This window comes from Macrobrachium nipponense, chromosome 19 (genome assembly GCF_015104395.2).
Source record: "Macrobrachium nipponense isolate FS-2020 chromosome 19, ASM1510439v2, whole genome shotgun sequence".
In the NCBI taxonomy this organism is placed as follows: Eukaryota; Metazoa; Arthropoda; class Malacostraca; order Decapoda; family Palaemonidae; genus Macrobrachium; species Macrobrachium nipponense.
This window is the reverse complement of record NC_061088.1, coordinates 34,108,053-34,129,439: the sequence shown is the minus strand read 5'-3', so window position 1 is coordinate 34,129,439 and position 21,387 is coordinate 34,108,053. Positions and strand designations below refer to the sequence as shown.

The following is a 21,387-nucleotide window of genomic DNA, read 5'->3' as shown; positions in this document are numbered from 1 at the left end:
TAGTTGCTCTCTTCATGTAAATCCAAATGCACGTAAGGAAATGTATTCTTTTTCTAGGCGTGTGTTTCATAAAACAATATTCCGCAAACCAATGATCTTTAAAACGATACCAAAAGTAATATTATGACGCTCAGCAAATTTGATTCCGTTTCTCGCCCAGCCAATTGTATACAAAAAAAAAAAAAAAACAGGACCTCTGCCTGAAGGTTTTGTTACATTATCCCCTAAGCCAGTGTTTTTCAAACTTTTTGTGCCCATGGCCCATTTTTGGCATTCCTAAGTACTCGTGGCCCAATGCCCTTCAAAATTGTGTAAAAAATAATAATAGAATTTTATTAAAGTTTTTTAGAACACTTTTATTAGTTTTACGTTATCATTTACAGAGCTATTTCTTTAGAACACGTCATTAGTTTACATTTTCATCACTGGAAGAAAATATTGGCCTTTATTCACTGTTAATAACTCTCTCTCTCTCTCTCTCATTTTGTGCTCCATTATTTCTAGGTTTTACACTTTTAAATATTATTTTAAAGATGCTCGTGTCATGGCCCCTCTCAGAACCCTCTATGGCCCACAGGTTGAAAACCACTGCCCTAAGCAATAACCGTCAAACCAACAACAGCATGAAGTAACCAAATACAGATAAACATACACCCATATTTTATTTTTGACGAACGAACTCTGTGGCAAAAAGAATATTTTTCCAGTAAACCAGTAAAAAACAAATACGTAGAATACAACAACCGACTCATTTATGTAAACTAGCAAACATAATGTATACAGAAATTATGTATGAAAATTCGTAAGTAACTAAGTCTACGGGCGTAACCAGCCTCGTTTCACCGGCAGACCCAGCTCCCTTTCAGGGGATCCCTTCTCACCCCTGCCCCCTTCATACCCATCGGACAAGCCGTTTGGCCGTGATTGAATGACAGACGGACAGACATTACGCCCATTATAGTAAGATTGGTGTCACACTGACTAGTAAATTTAGTCATAATGAAAAATATCATCATTGTGTTTTTTTTTTTTTTTTTTTTTTTTTTTTTTTTTTTTTTTTTTTTTTTTTTTTTTTTATAAAAATTTCCCTCGACAAACAGATTCCTAAAATACAAGATTGAGAAACCAGCCGTTCCTTATAACAACTAAAATGAACGGCAACACACGTCCATTAACAGTAAAATATGAAACAAACCAAAAGACGTTCCTTTATATATATATATATATATATATATATATATATATATATATATATATATATATATATATATATATATATATATATATATATATATATATATATATATATGTATGTATGCATATATATATATATATATACATACATACACATATATATACATATATGTATGTATTTATATATAAATGACAAAATACATCCTTTTCCATATAAATAAACAGAAAATACGCAAAAATAAGCTATTTTCGCGTACTGACGGCAGCTTATTAGCAGTTCAAAATCATATTTCAACAGGAGGTATATCCTAACCGAACTTGAAACCGGGGCACCTTCCTCTGACCCTCCCAACATTAGCCTGATATCGTCAAAAAAGCCCGAAAAGGCTTCGCCTTGTCCTTTTTACTATAAATAACAACAACATACAGTAGAAAAGACACATTATAAAGATAAAGAAAATTAACAACTAGGTTCTAAACAAACATAAAAAGCTAGACATTCCTTAAAAACAAGGCCCCTTCCCTCCAAAAAATGACATTCTTTATAAATAAAAACGATTGCAGGTCAGAGCGGCGCAGGCAACAACTGGGCGAAGGGTCACTACACCGAAGGAGCGGAACTGGTGGACGCCGTTAACGACATCGTCAGGAAGGAGATCGAGGGATGCGACTGCCTCCAGGGGTTCCAGCTGGCACACTCCTTAGGAGGGGGCACAGGATCGGGCATGGGCACCCTTCTCATCTCCAGGATCAAGGAAGAATACCCAGACAGAATAGTCAACACCTTCTCAGTGATGCCTAGTCCAAAGGTGGGACGCGAGCGAGTTGCTCTCTCTCTCTCTGGCAGTTCGATCTTTCTCTCACTAAATTACTCTTGTCATTCTCTTTCTCTGCTATTTTTATCTGTCTCACTGGTACTTATCTCTCACTAACCATTACCTATTCCTTGATCTTCATCTCTCAATACATTTTTGCCTTTCTCTTCCTGTCAATATCACCTGTATTTCTCACCAATACCCTTTCCTGACACTTATTTCTATCTCTATCTCTATTTCACATAAATACACAAAAATACACACACACGCGCGTGCACAATATATATATATATATATAATATATATATATATATATATATATTAATGATATATATATATATATATATATATATATATATTCATACTATATATATGCACTTACTACTTTAAGGCGTAAGGCTGGTTATGTGAGGAGATGATAAAAGTAACGTGTCCTATCATTCGTGAATCATTCTAGTATACATGAACCGGCGTCTTATCCTTTAGTCCAAATAACAAATTTGTTTAGCATTCGGCAAAATACAAAAGTCACTACCAAAACATATCACCATCATACAGGGCTTGAAATCACCAACAAAGCGCTCTTCCTCAAGATTCAAATATTTTGACTTTGTTTGTATGGTGCTTTGACGTTGCATGGAACCAGTGGTTATTCAGCAACGGGACCAACGGCTTTACGTGACTTCCGAACCACGTCGAGAGTGAACTTCTATCACCAGAAATACACATCTCTCACTCCTCAATGGAATGACAGAGAATCGAACCCGCAACCACCGAGGTGGGACGCTAATACCATACCAACCACGCCGCCGAGGCGCTCAAAGATTTTGATGTTAAATAAGGGAAGAATTTTATTTTAGTAATTTGTTTCACTTATTTAGGCCCAAACCCATACGTATAAAGGGAGCTGATCATAGCTTATGCCCAAAGAAAAAATCATAGATTTACCAACACTTGCAACAAAATTTAGCGGTTCGGTAAACCACGCAAGAGTTCACAACCTGGCTAAAGAGCAAAGAGAAGAATTTTGGTCTGGGGGAGAGCACTCAATGACAACAGCAAGAACATATTTTGTAAAGACCAATTCAAGGAAACGAAACAAACATGAATTAATATACAAAAATCTTTTTAAAGGACATGACCATCAGACATAACAATGCAAATGTCAATATCTTTTTTTTCCAAGCATTTATATATTTGTGGGTATATAGACGTATGCATAGTACCTTTTAAATGATTCAGATTCTGCCAAAATGGTATCTATATCTATTTAAAACTACCCAAACATTTTTTATGTACTCCAAACTTCTAAAATTACTGCGGCATACCCAAAACTTACTTATGCCATTTCTGGGTATATTTAATTCAAATCCTTCCAAATTCCCTTAGTATTTTTAACATTTTTTAAAACTACTTTAGCAAAGTATTTCAGATTAACCGGTTTACTTTCAAAATTGATCCTAAACTCTCCAGAAAGAATCGATATTGATATCATGGCCTCCTAAAACGACACTGATATTGACTAAAACCAAACTCTCTGAAGAGGACACACATTTATATCTCTCGCCCTAGTATTACTTGGTATATATTTATAACAGTCTTTCCAAACTCTGACATCCATGTCCAGATAGTTCAAACTCCCTCTTCTTCAGGTTTCGGACACAGTCGTGGAGCCCTACAACGCAACCCTCTCCGTCCACCAGCTGGTCGAAAACACGGACGAAACTTACTGCATCGACAACGAAGCCCTCTACGACATCTGCTTCAAGACCCTGAAGATAGCAACGCCGACCTATGGCGATTTGAACCACCTGGTGTCCCTGGCAATGTCCGGACTGACGACCTGTCTCAGGTTCCCTGGTCAGCTGAACGCTGACCTCAGGAAACTGGCCGTCAACATGGTTCCTTTCCCGCGTCTTCACTTCTTCATTCCTGGCTTCGCTCCGCTTACGGCTCGTGGGTACGTTAGGGTAGTTGTTGTTTTCTTACATATGATATATAGTATATATATATATATATATATATATATATATATATATATATATATATATATATATATATATATATATATATATATATATATATATATATATATATATATATATATATATATATATATATATACACATATATATATATAATATATACACACACACAGGGTGTCCATAAAGTCTTTACAATTCAAAAATATATTACAAAAGCAAACGAACAGACAAGTATGTGGAAATTATTACAAGATAAGGGGTAGATACTGAAGTTTTTTTTCCTTATCTAATATATCTCTATATGGCTCCATTAGTTGCAATTATCACATCAAGACGGTACTCGATTTCATGCCACGTTTGCTGTCGCATAGTCTCATCAATGATGGCAATGGCATCAGTGATCTTTTGCTTAGGGTCAGTGATGTCAAGTATCTTTTTTCACTACACGATATCTTTAACATAACCCCATTGGAAGAAGTAAAGGGAAGTGATGTCTGGTGAACGAGGTGGCCACGGGACTGGGCCATCTCTTCCAATCCACCGTTCTGGAGATGTTTGACTTAGGAACCCATGAACATGCAATAATCCTCAATGTGGTGGTGCACCACCTTCCTGAAAATGATGGTTGGCTGAAGGAGGTCGTCTAGTTATGGTGCCATATATGCTGTCAAAACGTCAATGCAAACATCTGCATTAATTGATGTCTTGCTGAAGAAGAGGGACCAATGATTCGACTGCACGTGATCCCGCACCACACATTCATCTTTGGACTATCTTAGTGATGTTCCCTAGTCACGTGGGGATATTCTGATTCCCAGATTTTCATACAATGTGTGATCAGTTTCCCTGAAACATGAGAGGTTGCCTCATCACTAAAGCAAACACAGTTGAGGAACTTTTTATCCTCAGATATTCGTTCCAGTATGTTGACTGCAAACTCTTTTCGTCTTGGTTTATAATTTGCCTCAAGTGCCTGTATGAGTTGCACTTGATAAGCATACAATCGTATGTTCTTATGTAGGACTTTATACACTGTTGAACATGGTAGCTGTAAGTGTCTGGCAGCAGTACTGATGGATTTTGTAGGAGAGCAATCAAAGGCTTCTCTTATATGATCGATGTTTTCCTCAGATGTTCTTGGTCATCCACTCCTCTCTTTATGCAACACTGTCCCTGACTTCATAAATTTCTTGTGCCATGCACAAATTGACGGACGTGATGGTAGATCTCTTCCATACTTAGGTCTGTAGTTTTCCTGAGTCTTGAGGATTAGCCATTTTTTGTGGGGTTCAATTAACAGTACATATTTCATCAACAGGGCACCTGAAATACACAAATGCAGTATGATTAATAACTTTGATAACTGCTGAGTACATAGGACAAATTTGATTAATATATCTTATCAATGGCTTTTTAAAATATATCTTTTAAATTGTAAAGAGACTTTATGGACTCCCTGTATATACATACACACACACACACACACACACACAACACACACACACACACACACATATATATATATATATATATATATATATATATATATATTTATGTGTGTGTGTATAAATATGGGTTAAGAATGAGTATCTGGCAATACATATATATATTTAACCACATACATATGTATGTGTGTATGTGCAACATTGCAAAGAATGGTGAAGAATTGAATTGTCTATAAAAGCCAAGGCGAGAATGTTTGAAATGATTGTTTAACTAACTGTCTCTTTGGAAGCTGAATATGAATAAAGGAATAAAAGTTAATGAGATTGAAATGAACTGCCTGCATAGTACGCGCAGAGTAAAAACTGAAAGTAAGAAATGTAGAGATACAGACTGGAAGTAGCGCAGGTGGAAAAAGCGGGCTGGAATATATTTCACGGTAGGTTGATCATTTGAAAAGATTGGACGACGGCGGGTTGGTGGAAAGTATACAGGTCTTGAGTATTTGGGGGAACGAGGAGAGGATGCCCAAGAAAGGGTTGGGCAGTTGGGCTGAAAGGTATAATGAGGGAAAGTTCTTGATATCCAGAGATGAATGGCACAGTGTGTGTTTGTGTGCGTGTACAGTCGAGGAGGGAGTGAAGAGGGCTTGGGTAAAAGATCGAGAGATAGAGACTTAGATGGCGAGATAAAGTGAAGGAAGACAGGGAGAGAATAGTTTTGGCGGAGTATGATGCCTCTGATAGAAGGCAGTGGAGAAGGCGCGTCAGGCAACCGACCCCTTTATGCAGGGATAATGGTGGGAAAGAATGAGAGGAAGATAGTTGTTCGGCGTTCAACCGATCAGTCTTATGTGCAGATGTATGAAGCTGATAATGTTACAGACACTTTACTGCACAAGGGCTTTATCCAGGATCCAGCAGTTAAAATATGAATATGTCATTGACTTTTGTGTTAATTCCTCTGTAGTCACCTCCTGTACGGAGAAACAGCATTATATAATATATATATATATCTATATATTGTATATATATATATATATATATATATATATATATATGTGTGTGTGTGTGTGTGTGTGTGTGTGTGTGTGTGTGTGTGTGTTTGATTTTAAATCACGAAAAAGGTAAAGCGTGATGATTATACGAACATGTTATAGCCCACGAAAGACATGGTCTTATTACCAAGACATGGTCACAGCAACTGTTGCTGTGATCATTTCTTGGTAAGAAGACGAAAGTTCTTAGCATCTCAATTGTTTCAATTTTTCTTTGTGGCTGTAACTGCGTTCATATACTATATGTATGTATGTATGTATGTATGAATGTATGTATATATATATATATATATATATATTATATATATATATATATATATATATATATATATAATGTATGCATGTATGTATGTACGCAGATGTGCCACAGGTAAAAAGGACAAACATAATAATAGACATTTGCAGTATATTAGCTGGTGACAGTACTAACGAATATACAGACGGCTGGAAAAAATAGTCACACCTGGAAAGTAGAAAAGAGAGAGAGGAGAGCAGTAAATACATTAACATCTGAGGTTAGTGCCCCATTTACAAATCACTCCTTATATTTCATAAGGAATATATAAAATGCACGGATTTTAAGAAAGGTAGCTTGCCAGGTCTAGACCTCGGCTGTTTGTCCGGGCCTACAGCAAAGGCTTGAGCCTACCAGCACAGATGAAAAAAACACTTATGAAGGACCACTGACCTCAGACACTAATGAGTTCACTGCTCTCCTCTGGCCAGTCCCATCCCCCGTCCCCATTTGTTACTTATCATGTGTAATTATTTTTTCCAGCAGCCTGTAAGTTCGCAAGAATTGTTACTCTAGTTGCACAGGTGTTCTCAACCAGTGGGAAATTCCCCCTTTGGAAGGAATTTCAGTTTCACGGGGCGGAATTATGACCACAGATTAGCAGGCTCAAACAGTCTCTAGGATTGCACAAAACGCAGTGTGCATCAGTCTGCACTACTGAGAGGTCTTACTGGGCTTTCTCTCCGCCAGCTTGTGCGTTTGTGTTAGTATTTTGTTGCATATTATTTGGAATGCACCTTCTGAGGTAAACAAGTTTTGAAATGGGGGTGGGGGATGACATTCTGACATAAGGTGAAAGGGTGCTTGGGCCAAAAAAGTTAAGAACCGCTAGCATATCTAATGGAAGTTTCTGTCTTCTTGAATAAGACTTAGAAAACTAAAGTTGAAATAAGTCAGAATTTATACCCTGGATCTGTTTGTTCATCGTGGTCGTCTACTTTACATATTCATGAGATTTAAAGCGCATACGCACTTGCAGACACATGCATATACATATGCGTGTGAGTTTAGACTTTTAATGACAAAGTATTACATAAAACCACAATTGCCATCACTGGTAAGCATAAGTTAAAATTTAGATTTTGACTAGTTTCCCTTCCAAAACACAATTTGCTTTGCAATAAGATGTTATTTAGGATCTTTTTCTCAAAATTGAAAGTTATCATAAGATCGACTTTATGATACTCCCTCATTATCATAGAAATCTCTTAATGTCCAGTCACGCACTGCATGGTCAAACCTATTCTTCATATATATGCATATAGTATATATATATATTCTACATACATGTCTATATAGTATAGAAAAATGGATGTACGTATGTATGAATGTGTGTATGTGCCACATACACTTTGACACGCATTGCGCAATTTCAACCAAACTTGGTATTCATATAACTTAACATCTGGGAAAGAATACAGTAGTGGTAAGACAATCACTGGCACCAAAGGGGTGGGGGTTGGGTGTGGGAAAGGGGTGAAAATAAAAAATAACTGAAAACAACAGATATTGGTGTCTAATCTATAGTTTTCGAGGTTGCTGAGATGTATAGTGACACTCCTGATGCCCTTCAAGTCCAAGTTCAGTCTCGATAGGGAGGGGGGTGAGAAGGGGTTGGAAGCAGGTGACATGTAAAAATAACTGAAAATGACATATTAGTATCTAATCCAAAGTTTTTGAGACTGATGAGATGAATAATGATGATCGTCATGTCCTTTAATTCCTTGTTCAGCCCTGATAAGAAGGGTTGAAGAAGTGGTGGGAAGGGGTGATATGTAAAAAAGCCAAAAATGACAAGTATTAGTATCTAATCCATAGTTTTCGAAGTTGCCGAGATGAATAGAGAAACTTACGATGCCCTTCAGGTCCAAGTTTATCCGCAATAGGAAGGGGTGTGAGGTAAAAATAACCTAAAATGAAAGATACTAGTGCCTAATCCATAGTTTTTGAGGTTGCTGAGATGAATAGTGACACTCCCAATAGCAAGTCCAAGTTCAACCCTGATAGGAAGGGGGTGAGAAGGGGTCGGAAGGGGATGACATGTAAAAATAACTGAAAACGACAGATATTCCGGTCTAATTTAGTTTTCAAGGCTGCTGAGATGAATAGTGACACTCCCGATGTCCTTTAAGTCTAAGTTCAGCCACAGTAGAATGATGGGGTGGGAGGGTGGCGACATCTAAGAATAGCCGAAAACTACAGATATTAGTGCCTAACCCATAGCTTTAATTCCAAGTTAAGCCCCGATAGGAAGGTGGGGGCCCCGGGTGGTGAGACAGGGTGAAAAATAAAATGTAAAAATTATGGAAATTATTGTCTAATTCATAGTTTTTTTAGGTCGCTGGGATGAACAGAGACATCCCCAATGCTCCTCAAGCCCAAGTAGGAATGGGGGTGAGAAGTGGTGAATTATAAAAATGTCAAAAATGCTGAGCAATGTAACTGAAGCAACCATCTTAACAGGAAAGGAGAGAGAGAGAGAGAGAGAGAGAGAGAGAGAGAGAGAGAGAGAGAGAGAGAGAGAGAGAGAGAGAGAATTAATCGGTTGTCATTTAGAATTTTCCCCGGATAACGCTGGGTTGGTCAGTTAGTGTATATGTATATACATATGTATGCCATATATATATATATCTCATATATATATATATATAGTACTATGCATGAATGAACTTCAGAGTAGGACCGAATGGCTATTATTATTCGCCTTCTGATTACTCTTAACTGATAAATTGCCGCTGAGTTCCACGGTATAGTCTTCCAAAACTCGAAGTATACTGTTTGCATCTCAACACGACAACCAAAAACCTCAATCTGAAGCTTTGATACGACTCTTCGATAAAAGAGATGAACGGAAACTACTGCCTTAAAACACACACAATACAATTGGCTGTTTAACACCCGTCAAGCTCAGAAGCCTTAGAGCGACTTGGGGTAAACAGGCATTCAAAGTTATTTTGAGATAAGTAGCTCTACAGCAGTACGTACACAACCCTACGAGATGTACAGGAAGCTGAGATTTACTGGGAGAGAAGTTTGGGGAAAATTACTTAATGAATTTAATGGAAAAAATAAAGAAGGGAACTATAGTCAAACGCAACTTTTCTACATAGAAAGTGCTGGGAAAACCAGGGATTTTATATTGGTATTATCTATTGAAAGATATTACTGCAGCACAATGTTATATTGCCATTAATGACTATGTTTTGTATATATATTTATTTTATATATATATATATATATATATATATATATATATATATATATATATGATATATATATATATATATTATATATATATATATATATATATATATATACATACATATACACACTCGCACAACCAACTAATCGATTACCTAAGTTCGGAAATATTACGCCACAGATATCACTTAATGTCCGATTCACTATACATCAAGAATAACTCACACCACCCAAGGGAAATTATAATTGATAAGTACATTGTCAATGCCAAGACTACCTATTGCCTGGTTGAGAAACAACAAATAGTGACTCTGACCACACATTTATCAAGAATAGTAAAGTTATTGATTCTGCTGTACACATTCCTCTCTAATTCATGTTTTACACTTAGAATCTGTATAAACCTACCACCATAACAATTGATTCGTTAGTTGACAACACTCGACTAATTATGATTTTTTTTGTCAATTAGGCTATACAAGCGTGACTTTTTCACTTTTACACTCATTAAGCTACAAATATCCTCGAATATTTCATTCGCTATACATCAGGAATAATTTACACTCAAGGGGAATTATGATTGATAAGAGCTGCATCACCAGCAAGATTCGAACCGTCGCGTCGTTTAGAAATAGCGAGAGATGTTCAGCACAGACTTACACCTCTCTTGGTAGCTGGATGGCCAGAGTCACTGTCCACTGTTGTTTCTTAACCAGGTTTCAGTTCGAATCTTTCTTGTTACGATGCACTTATCACTTACGATTTCCCATGCGTGTGAGTTATTCTCGAGATATAATGAAATAGTTAACAAACGATATTTGTGGCTTCATATTTGTGAATATAAAAAGGCACGCGTGTTTAGGTGACTAACATTCATAACTATCCAAGAATGACAAACTTCCCAATCAGCTATCATGGTGGTAGTTTGATATCGATTATAATGTACAAAACTTGAATTCAACAGGAACATGTACAGCAATAAATATTGTTATATACCTCTCCTGATAGATTGGTGGGCAAAGCCAATCTACAGTTGTTTCTAGGCCAGGCAACTGTTCGAATCCTGCCGGTGACAGAGAACTTATCAATTATGACATCCCTTGGGTGTAAGTTATTCTCAAGGTAGAGTGAAATGATTATTAAGTGATATTTATGAATTAACGTTTGGGAATGAATATATATATATATATATATATATATATATATATATATATATATATATATATATATATATATATATATATATATAAAGGTCAGACCAGGAACACGATGAGATTATTACTTTCAGACGTTTCGTAAATCATATTTACATCTTCTGGGATTTATACTGAAAAATAAAAACATATATTGTAAAGTTTGACATAGAATGAAATAAAGGTCAGTTAAAAGTCAGATGACAAGTAAAATATTAAAATGTACGATACACAGACAAATAAGAAACTAGATTGCACAATACAAAAAGAAAGGTATATGCATTTTAGTGTTTTACCTTTCTTTTTGTATTGTACAACATAGTTTCTTATTTGTTTGTGTATCGTACATTTTAATATTTGACTTGTCATCCGACTGTTAACTGACCTTTATCTTATTCTATGTCAAACTTTACAATATATGTTTTTATTTTTCGGTATAAATCCCTGAAGATGTAAATATGATTTACGAAACGTCGGAATAAACTGTTGAAAGTAATCATCTCATCGTGTTCCTGGTCTGACCTTCTATGAAATATACCACGGACTTTTTTGTTGCATCATTTTATATATATATATATATATATATATATATATATATATATATATATATATATAAAATGTACACACATATATATATATATAGATATTTATATATATACATTATGCATATATTCATATGCTGAAATTTGCTCTCATTATGTACAAATACACATATAGGCTATATATATATATATATATACATATATATATATATATTATAATATTATAATAAATTTATAATATTTATATCTATATATATATATATATATATATATATATATATATATTTATATATATATATATATATATATATATATATATATATATATATCTATATATATATATATATATATTATATATATATATATATCTATATTATATATATATTATATAATTATATATATATATATGTATGTATGTATACGTGTGCATATATGATTATGTGTGTATATTTGTGTACATATCATCTGGAAAAGATATATGTGTCTGTTTGAATGTATATTAGTGTATCGTTGTGTGTTATATTTATTTATATACTATGTATAAACTGTATATACATACATGTGTGTTTGTGTTATGCATGTATAAGTGTATGAAGTCAAATATTTGAATATATGGAAAAGCATTAAGGAAGTAAACCCCTACGGGTTTGGCATGTAACGTAGAGAAAAAAAATATTCTTGAAGAAGAAAGGCAAAATTTGCAAGGATACTGACGAGTTTTTCAGCAATAAAATCAACATTATGAAGACATCCGTCATCTTTTATGGATAGACATGAAGCAGATTATATTATGAAGAAAAAATATGTTCACAAATGAAATTTACCGAAATTTTCTCATAAGGTATATAGAACTTCTCTTACTGATGACTCAGGGCTTTTGAGAATCGGGGCCACTTCGGATTGCTATCTACGCGTCACCTACTCCCGGGCGATAGCACTAAACACCGTGTTGTAAATGTAAAGTAGACAGCCGCACGAAGATATCGTTTATTAATACAATTTGTCGACCACGCAATACAGAAATGGGTGTAAGTAACACTTGGATCCAAACACGATATATTAAGAAGCTTCCGCCACGTTTAGTACTAGCATCCCGGCCGGGTGACGTGTTGATAACAAGCCAAAGTAGTACAGAGGAATCTATGTGATTAAGAAGTCAATAAAGTTATTGGGGGGTTCCTTTCGAGTGTCGTTTGGCAACAGAAATACGAAGATGATCTGTCGACATAAATTCGAATGCCATGTACTGTGTTAACATGAAAGCTGCTGCTGTCACTCAGCCACTAAAGTGACGAAGTGGACCCTGGCCACGTGTTTTTAAAAACGTTATTATACTTGTGAATGCTGACTACTGTGGTTGTTTATCTGGGCGAACAGACTCTGAGTGATATAATGCATTCGGGAAATAGCATGTCTTACGTGGTCAAAATTCAGTAGGCAAGAAAGTTCTGGTGAACTGAGATAATAACAAACTGCTACTCAACTACTTGGTAAATTAGGTCATAATCCATGGGATTTTAACTATATACAAAGACACACTGAGCTGAATATCAGGAAAGCAAGATAAAAGACATTCTGTGTAATCAAACTACGTTTTAAATGAAAAGTGAGTTGTGCCAGAATAGAAAATATATTCCCTTCCTTCCGCGAAAGACGTTTGTAATACTGGAATGAAAACAACCACCACGAAGTATCCAAGGGCAACAAATCGAAGTAAAAACTCGGAAATCACCATGTCTTGCGTCAGGGGCGCCAGAACAAAAACTGTAGTAAGATACGTGGCGATTCCAGTCATCATTTGGCAGAACTTCAGATGACCAAGAATATGAGCTGTACACCGGCGATGGACTGCAATCTTTGCAGGCAATGTGGTTATACGAATCAGGCCATGGACATCGAAAGAGCTGAACTTCCCTATCTTAGGCAGCTGACCACCTTGTTGTGATGGACACTATGGAAGCTGCAACCTATGATCATAACTCCCGAATGACAAAAACTTACTTATTATTTGAAAACATAACGAAAGGTCGCAAAGTAATGTGCAATAGTGTTATCCATGGTGGAATTATGTAATATTTAAAAGTAATTTACGACGTTAAGATATTTAATTGAAAATTTGTATGTTATTTATAGTTACTGTATGATGACATCACACTGCATTTTAGCATCTCTAGATGATAAAGTTAAAAACAGTTTCTCTTTATGTACGAAGCTAACCGTTTGTACCGAAGGATAAGTGATCAGAGACAATATCAGGTTTTTTCTTTGCCTTTTTCACGTGACTTGTTTATTTAGAAAGATTAAGATCTCGAACTGTTCAACAACTGTTCAAACAAAACCTCAATTTCAGAAATTGTAATTTTAAATACAGAGGTCAATGACAGGAAGTAATAAAAGCCCAAGCCAACATCAAAACCAAGCCCCCCCACCAAAAAAAAAAACTCAAGAAAAGGGGGAGGGGGGGAAAGGAAAGGGTATACTTAATCCTGAGAGGAACAGCAGGCCTATTACGTCTACCTACTAAAAGGCTGTAGGTTATATAGATTTGGGAAACAGTTTAGCAGTTTGTCTGGATGTTGAAGTGCCAAAGAAGGGTAGTCACGATACTTTAAAAAGCCATTCTCGTTAGTCTGACCTTTTATGAAAAGTTTCAAATGTGTGTTCCCTTACTTTTTTGTCCTTTGTCATTTTCATTAACATTTTAGCACGCTTCTCCTCTCTTGGACCTGCTCTTCTTCCTTTCCACATTTGAGCACTCTACTACTAAGGTGAAGTCTATTTGGAAGTTAACGGCCCTTTTTTCACATTGTGATGAATGTTTAATACACTAATGATGACGTTGATACCACTGCTACCTTCAGAAAAAATGACCTCCTCTAGAAGCGCTACTCATCTCTTCCAGGTCACAGGCCTACACGGCAGCAACCGTTCCAGAGCTGACTCAGCAGCTTTTTGATCCCAGGAACATGATGGCTGCTTGTGACCCACGTCACGGACGATACTTGACTGTGGCCACAGTGTTCCGAGGTCGCATGTCCATGAAGGAAGTGGATGAACAGATGCTTAAAGTTCAGAACAAGAACTCCTCGTACTTCGTCGAGTGGATTCCAAACAATGTGAAGACAGCGGTGTGTGATATTCCACCCAGAGGGATGAAGATGGCTGCCACGTTCATAGGAAATTCGACTGCCATTCAAGATCTATTCAAGGTTTGTCGTCTCTGGCAAGATCGTAACGAGCTTTGTTATAGGGAAAGGAAAAATGTTTATTAGTCAATTGTCAGTCTACAGGACAGGGAATAATGTCTGAAGTATGTTAGTGATCATAACATTCCAAGCTCACTACACCTGAAGGGGCTTCAGAATTTTGTTTTTAAGCTTAGACTATGAATTAAATCATAAGCGATGAGTTTAAAAAGAGGAGATGCTGGCTTTGGGGAGTCCTCTGAAGGCAACAGCTAAAAAAATTACTTTTATAAATGAAATCAAACATTTCGTAACTTTATTCAAAAGGGGTTTACCTCGCTTAGAATGGCTTTCAAGTTGTTCAAAATACTGATCTAATAAAGATCACAACAAATTCATGGGCTTCTAATGACTAAACTTACCAGGTTCATTCAGATGGCCTACACTGAACATGAATTTTCTGATTGCTTTAACATTTATCAGTTTGATGACAACTATTAGTCTAAACTTTTTCTTTTGGGTCAGGCAATGGAGTTAACCTGTTCTTAGAGTGAACCCCTGATGAATAAAGTTTCCATTAACCTTTAATAGTTTGAACACTCAAGAAATAATAGTTGCTTTGACAGACATAAGCCTACCTGATGTATGTTATGAAGGTTAACTGACTCCTAACCGAGTTTTTCTCATTGCTTTTAATAGGGCTATCAATGATACAGTTTTATTCGAGATATCAATTAATCAATAAATTGATTTATCTATTCATTAATATTTTTCACAGCGAATATCACAGCAATTCACCGCTATGTTCCGGCGGAAAGCTTTCCTCCACTGGTACACGGGCGAGGGAATGGACGAAATGGAGTTCACCGAGGCAGAGTCCAACATGAATGATCTCATATCTGAGTACCAGGAGTACCAGGAAGCCAGGGCAGATGAAGACCAGTTCACGGACGAAGACCATGACGACCATGAATATGATGCGCAAAGTGTTGGAGGTCAGGGCAATAGAACCCCAAGTGTTGCAGGGGGCAGCGTTCGCGGTGACACAGCAGGCGATGATGGTGGTGACCAAGATGAGGACGAGGATAGAGGGGATACTGCTGATGGGGGTGATGATGATGATGATGACGCTGGTGGTGGCGCCGGGGAAAAGGATGGAGCGGAGGAGGAGGAATATGCAGAAGGAGAAATCACAGAGACATTTTAAGACCAAGTTTTCGGCGACTTTCGGTTTTCACCTTCATTTGTTGATCATTCTATAATAAAAAGAAATAATAAGAAATTTTAACTCCTTGCTAATCATTTGAGGGCTGTTACAGAAGTCTCTTGCGCTGAAGCCTTCTTAGAGACAGTACGGAGTCATAACGACATCCTTCTTATTAGCTTTCCTGAGTATTTGCTTTTACTGTCCTCCATCTGGTGTGATTGCGTGTGAATGTGTGTAATATGTTCCTTAACTGTAGCTACATATCGTAATTTACACGTTTTAAATTATAATTTGATACTTCTAGGGTTTAGTGTTGTCAATAAAACAGTAAGCTAAAATTATGTGATTTAATTCTCCTAAAATATATATTTCCAAAAGATAATCTAACAAACGGAATTGTACATAACAAATCTTTATAATTCAACCAACAATCCCCATCATTTGAAATCAGTGAATTTTGCCTGTATCTCACATTGCTGAGATTAAATTCGATACCAATTTCGTATTCTCTACAATGGTACACCTCTGACCACGTAGAGTGGCCTTTAAGGAAGACTTTCTATAATTAATATTTACGAAATATGAACTACATGTAAATATTATTCAGCATCAAACATAAACCATTCTTACTTTGATGACCTGGGTCAAAGCACAACTACTCTTCAAGGGTACTTCTCAATTAGTAAATAAACCCTCATAAAACTTAATTTATCTCAACTCCTGTGTAAAATCTATTATTCAATCTTGCAAGAAATGTGTGCAGTATCCTCCAGGCCACACATTTTGTACTTTCTTGGATAAAAAGCTGATCATCAAGCAACATGGCTAGTATCAACAAAACTATTTGACCACCCTGGAAAGAACTAATGTATGCTAATCAGGTAATAGCCCTCAAAATCTTAAGATAAGGTAAAATCCTCTTAGAACCACCCCTAATCCTTCACCTGGAACCATAGTGTTCTTCAAATTCCAACTGTCAACCTTCTCTACAGGAACTTCTTATATTTTTCCAGGTCACAAGCTTACCGAGCAACAACTGTTCCAGAGCTGACTCAACAGCTCTTTGATCCAAAGAATATGATGGCTGCTTGTGATCCCCGTCATGGACGATACCTGACTGTGGCCACAGTGTTCCGAGGTCGCATGTCCATGAGGGAAGTTGATGAAGAGATGTGTAAAGTTCAGAACAAGAACTCCTCATACTTCGTCGAGTGGATTCCAAACAATGTGAAGACAGCAGTGTGCGATATTCCACCCAGAGGGATGAAGATGGCAGCCACATTCATAGGAAATTCTACAGCTATACAAGATCTATTCAAGGTTTGTCGTTTGGTGTCACACATGATGTACATAATTCTCCAAAAAGATAAGAATTAATCATTGTCAGTGTGTAACAGTCTGAATAGTTATTGGGGTATACGAATGACAAAAACAATTTCTGGTTGACTAAGCTTCTGGTAATGGATTATGAATGTATTAATAAAAGGGTTAATCATTTCCTTATAGTAACATTTTGCTTGTTTAGCTTATTTCTAGTACGTTTGCTTATGATGTGATAATTCTTCATACAGATTTCCTTTTTGTGCAACCATTTGACATAAGATGGCCTAATGCCTTGTTCATAGGGCCTTTATCTCATCACAAGTTTTCACAGTTTCCAATGGCCTTTATGATAAACTTTGAAGCACGATATAATCTTATTTCTCAAGTTTTTAAAAGGAAACCACACTAATTAAAGTAACACTTAATCTTTAAGACCCAATTATTGTCTCTTGCCAGGTAGTATTCAAATGTTCTTTACAAAAACAAATTCACCATGGTAAGCCTGTACATCAAGAAATATTTAGCTTCCAAAATCATACGTACGTGAGCTACTAGATCCAAATCGTTATCTATAAAACGTCAAGTAAAATACCAACTCGGTTGTTATACTGGCCTCCTGAACAACACTCAGTTCGTGGTTCAGGTCTCATAGTATGCACCGCTTCTTACACTCTGTCTTGAAATTCTTACAAAATTTTCAGTAATCCATGCTTTTTAAAAAAAAAAAAAAGGTATGGATGGTAACTCCTTCAATTTGCCTCTATAATCTAGGCTTTAGGGTAGTAAGATGGTAGAATTCTCTCCTGCCCTTATACCCAAGGAGGAAGTACCCTAGTCTTGATGGATTTGCATCAAGAGGATACTTGAACAGTGGTACAATCATAATCCTCATCATCCAAATTTATTTTTGGATTCCTCCCATCAGATCTCATTTGGTCGATCTAGCAGGCCCCATTTATTCTTCAGTTATAGTTTTCAGTTTTCTTGAAGATTTTGTTCTTCCCTGTCATAACTGTTCTAGAATATTTGTCTTAGGCATTTGTTCTTCAGTATCTTGGAATTTGTACATCTCTTCTCTTCTAGTTCTGAGGGCAACCTGTTGACTAGCCTTGGTGCTGAGTCTTCGAAGGTTCTTCTTCTAATGCCTCACTGCATCCTATCTCCATTTATATTTGTTTTATGCAGTTTATTTCTGTACTTATCAATCAACTGATTTATATGTTTTCTATTTTCAAAATTTTCTCATGTTATATGTTGATCATGACAAAGTATACACCCTGTATCACTTGTATCTTAACCCTTTAACCCGTGCAAGGAAGTTCTCCAGAACTTTTGTCCTGCTTTTGGCCACATTTTTACCATTTAAACTCATACCCACTTACTCCTACATATCCGTTTATCTTCAGGGAGCACTTTATGATTTGCTTCATCTTTTAGCTTTCAGTAAAGCAATCTTTATGAATTAACTTCCATATTTTATTAGATCCTTTGGCCATGGGTTCTTCTCTTTTATATATTCTAAGATTTAGCCTTCCTCATCTTCTGGGACATTTGCTGTCATGATCTATGGGGTCTTTTTTCTTTTTCATCACTTTTCATGCCTATCTTCACTTCTCCATGCTCTTACTTTTTCAGCTTGCAACTTAGTTCTGGCAAAAGCTACTTTATTATGTGCCTATCTTCAGCTTCTGTACATTCGCTTGGAACTTCAAGAATCGCCGATAAAATGCTTATCTTCTGTCCATTAGCTTCCATTGATGAGTTTGTAGATTTTATAACTGATAACTTCCTATAATCTGGTTTTAATTTGTCTGTAAGTTTGGCCCCTCCGATATTGGAACTGTATTTTCAATTTGCTTACTCATGGCTCCCATTCTTCATTTGTCTCAAAATAAGATTCTCAAAATAGTTCACCTCTATCTTGGCGATCTTAGTCATCACATTCACTCTCAACAGACTTTTCTGCAGCATTAGCATGATAAATCCCTTCGCACTAGTCACATCTAAAGATGCCACTAACACTTAAGATACTACATTTAGGCACAAAACATTTCATCCAATTTCCATCTTCTGATGTGCCGTAACCACATCAAAGCTTAGTTTTCTTCATCTGCACTTCTTATTAGTGCATCGGCATTATCTACACTACAACAGATCGCCATTATTAATCTACTTTTCATATTGTTTTCGCTCTGGTTTTTCTCTGCTTCGCCAGTGAACTTCATTATTTTTCTTTTTTTAAATTTTCAATTACCTATGCCTGCATATAGCAGTTTCACTATTCACTTGGACCCGAGTAATTAAGAAACACAAAAGCCAGTCTTGAATTGACTTTATATATGTACAAAAAAATGGAACCTTAAGGGAAGTTCGTTTCCTTAAGTTTTCTTGCAATATACGTACATATAAGAAATACTTGAATGACTAACTCTTGTGTTTTAATTTGGTTATTTACTCTCTCCGTACAGCGCATCTCTGAGCAGTTCACTGCCATGTTCCGGCGGAAGGCCTTCCTCCACTGGTACATGGCTGAAGGCATAGACGAGATGGAGTTTACCGAGGCCGAGTCCAACATGAACGACCTCGTCAGCGAGTACCAGGGATATCAGGAAGCTACAGCTGATGAGGAATTGTTCGTAAGCCAAGATGAGTACAGCGAAGAAGGGAGCTATGAAGGAATGCCACAAAACTATGAAGAAACAGCAGGTGATGACGACGCAGTAGACCAAGAGGAGGAAAGAGAGGCCACCGCTGACGAGGATGATGGAGGAACTGATGAAGTTCAAGACAATAATGATGGTGATGACGGAGACAGTGACAGAGGCCAGGTGGAAGAATAGCAGAGCGGGAGATTGTGGAAATGGTTTGACATATCAAGTTTACAGAGACTTTGGATTTTCACTTCAAGTTTGTTTATCACAACGGTCATATAATTTGTTGAAGTCTTTAAATTATCAGCCCTTTCTGACTAAAGGTCTTTTGAGATCTTTTGCAGGTGTGTGAAATGAAGTATAGTGACTATTTTTCTATTAACTATTCTACTGCTACTATTACAGTTATTCCACCTGTTTAATTGCACGCAATGTCTTCACTGAACCTCTTTACATTCTATGTAATTTCCACATGATGATGATTTATTTCGCTTTCTATGTGGTGTGGACAATAAAACGATGAATAAAACAATGAAATGGAATCGTGTGATGTAATTGGCCTCCTGCAAGCCATTGTTTTTCCTGAAGATGAGCTTGCAAGTGAAAATCAGCATTTATCAGGTCCTATGATGTCACAAGCTCTCATTCATTGGGGTTCTCCATCAAACCTGATGGAACGTGCAGGCACCAAAATAATCTCTTTTTTTTTCTTAACTTTCATTATGTGAGAAATTATTCATAACAACCAATATAAGAGACAGTGCCTGAACACTAAAGGAGAAGGCACCTACTCCTCAAGGTTGTCTTTGCTAACGTGAAAGGGGCATTCTTCCACTGAAGGATCTTAAGATATGTCAACAAGAATGGGTGTGCGAAAAAGGGCAGAGAACTGGATCCATACAATATCAAACTTAGTACCAAAAAGATACTGCCTAACAGGAAATGTTGTAAAAACTTCCCTTGCGGAAGAACAAAGGGGATTCAAAAGAAAATTTGCAAAAGGAGGTGCTCCTTGTGACCTTACAAAAGTAGGATCACATCAATAGTACTAGGACCGCCTGGGAGAAATCCCCCAGATAATTAAGAGTTACATAAAAAGGCAATGTTCAGTAGAGAACTCTGAATCCTTAAAACAATCTATATTGGCCACTCTGCCATAACTCTCTATGCACATGTATACCATTACAGAAACTAACATGCCATCCACCATCACCTCATAGAGGAACAAGTTACATCTGAAACTGAATGAGTTTAGGAACCGTAAACAGGCCAATCTCCATTCCCCTTTGCAGAAGC

The 21,387-nt window shown here is 36.5% G+C and overlaps 1 protein-coding gene across 2 annotated transcripts in view; it reads left to right on the top strand.

Annotated features, from left to right (window-relative positions):
* LOC135215980 (tubulin beta chain-like) overlaps positions 1 to 20,622 on the top strand; it is a 61,645-nt gene extending 41,023 nt beyond the window's left edge. The window contains exons 4-7 of one of the 2 annotated variants that reach the window (XM_064250927.1): positions 1,759 to 2,003; positions 3,662 to 3,969; positions 17,131 to 17,437; positions 19,909 to 20,622. In XM_064250927.1, coding sequence (XP_064106997.1) covers positions 1,759 to 2,003; positions 3,662 to 3,969; positions 17,131 to 17,437; positions 19,909 to 20,280 — 1,232 coding nt within the window. In that variant the 3' untranslated portion in view covers positions 20,281 to 20,622. Of the gene's footprint in view, positions 1 to 1,758; positions 2,004 to 3,661; positions 3,970 to 14,627; positions 14,935 to 15,688; positions 16,456 to 17,130; positions 17,438 to 19,908 lie in introns of those variants that run through there. The other variant, XM_064250926.1, reaches the window with a different exon arrangement.
* The last annotated feature ends 765 nt before the right edge of the window (positions 20,623 to 21,387 follow it).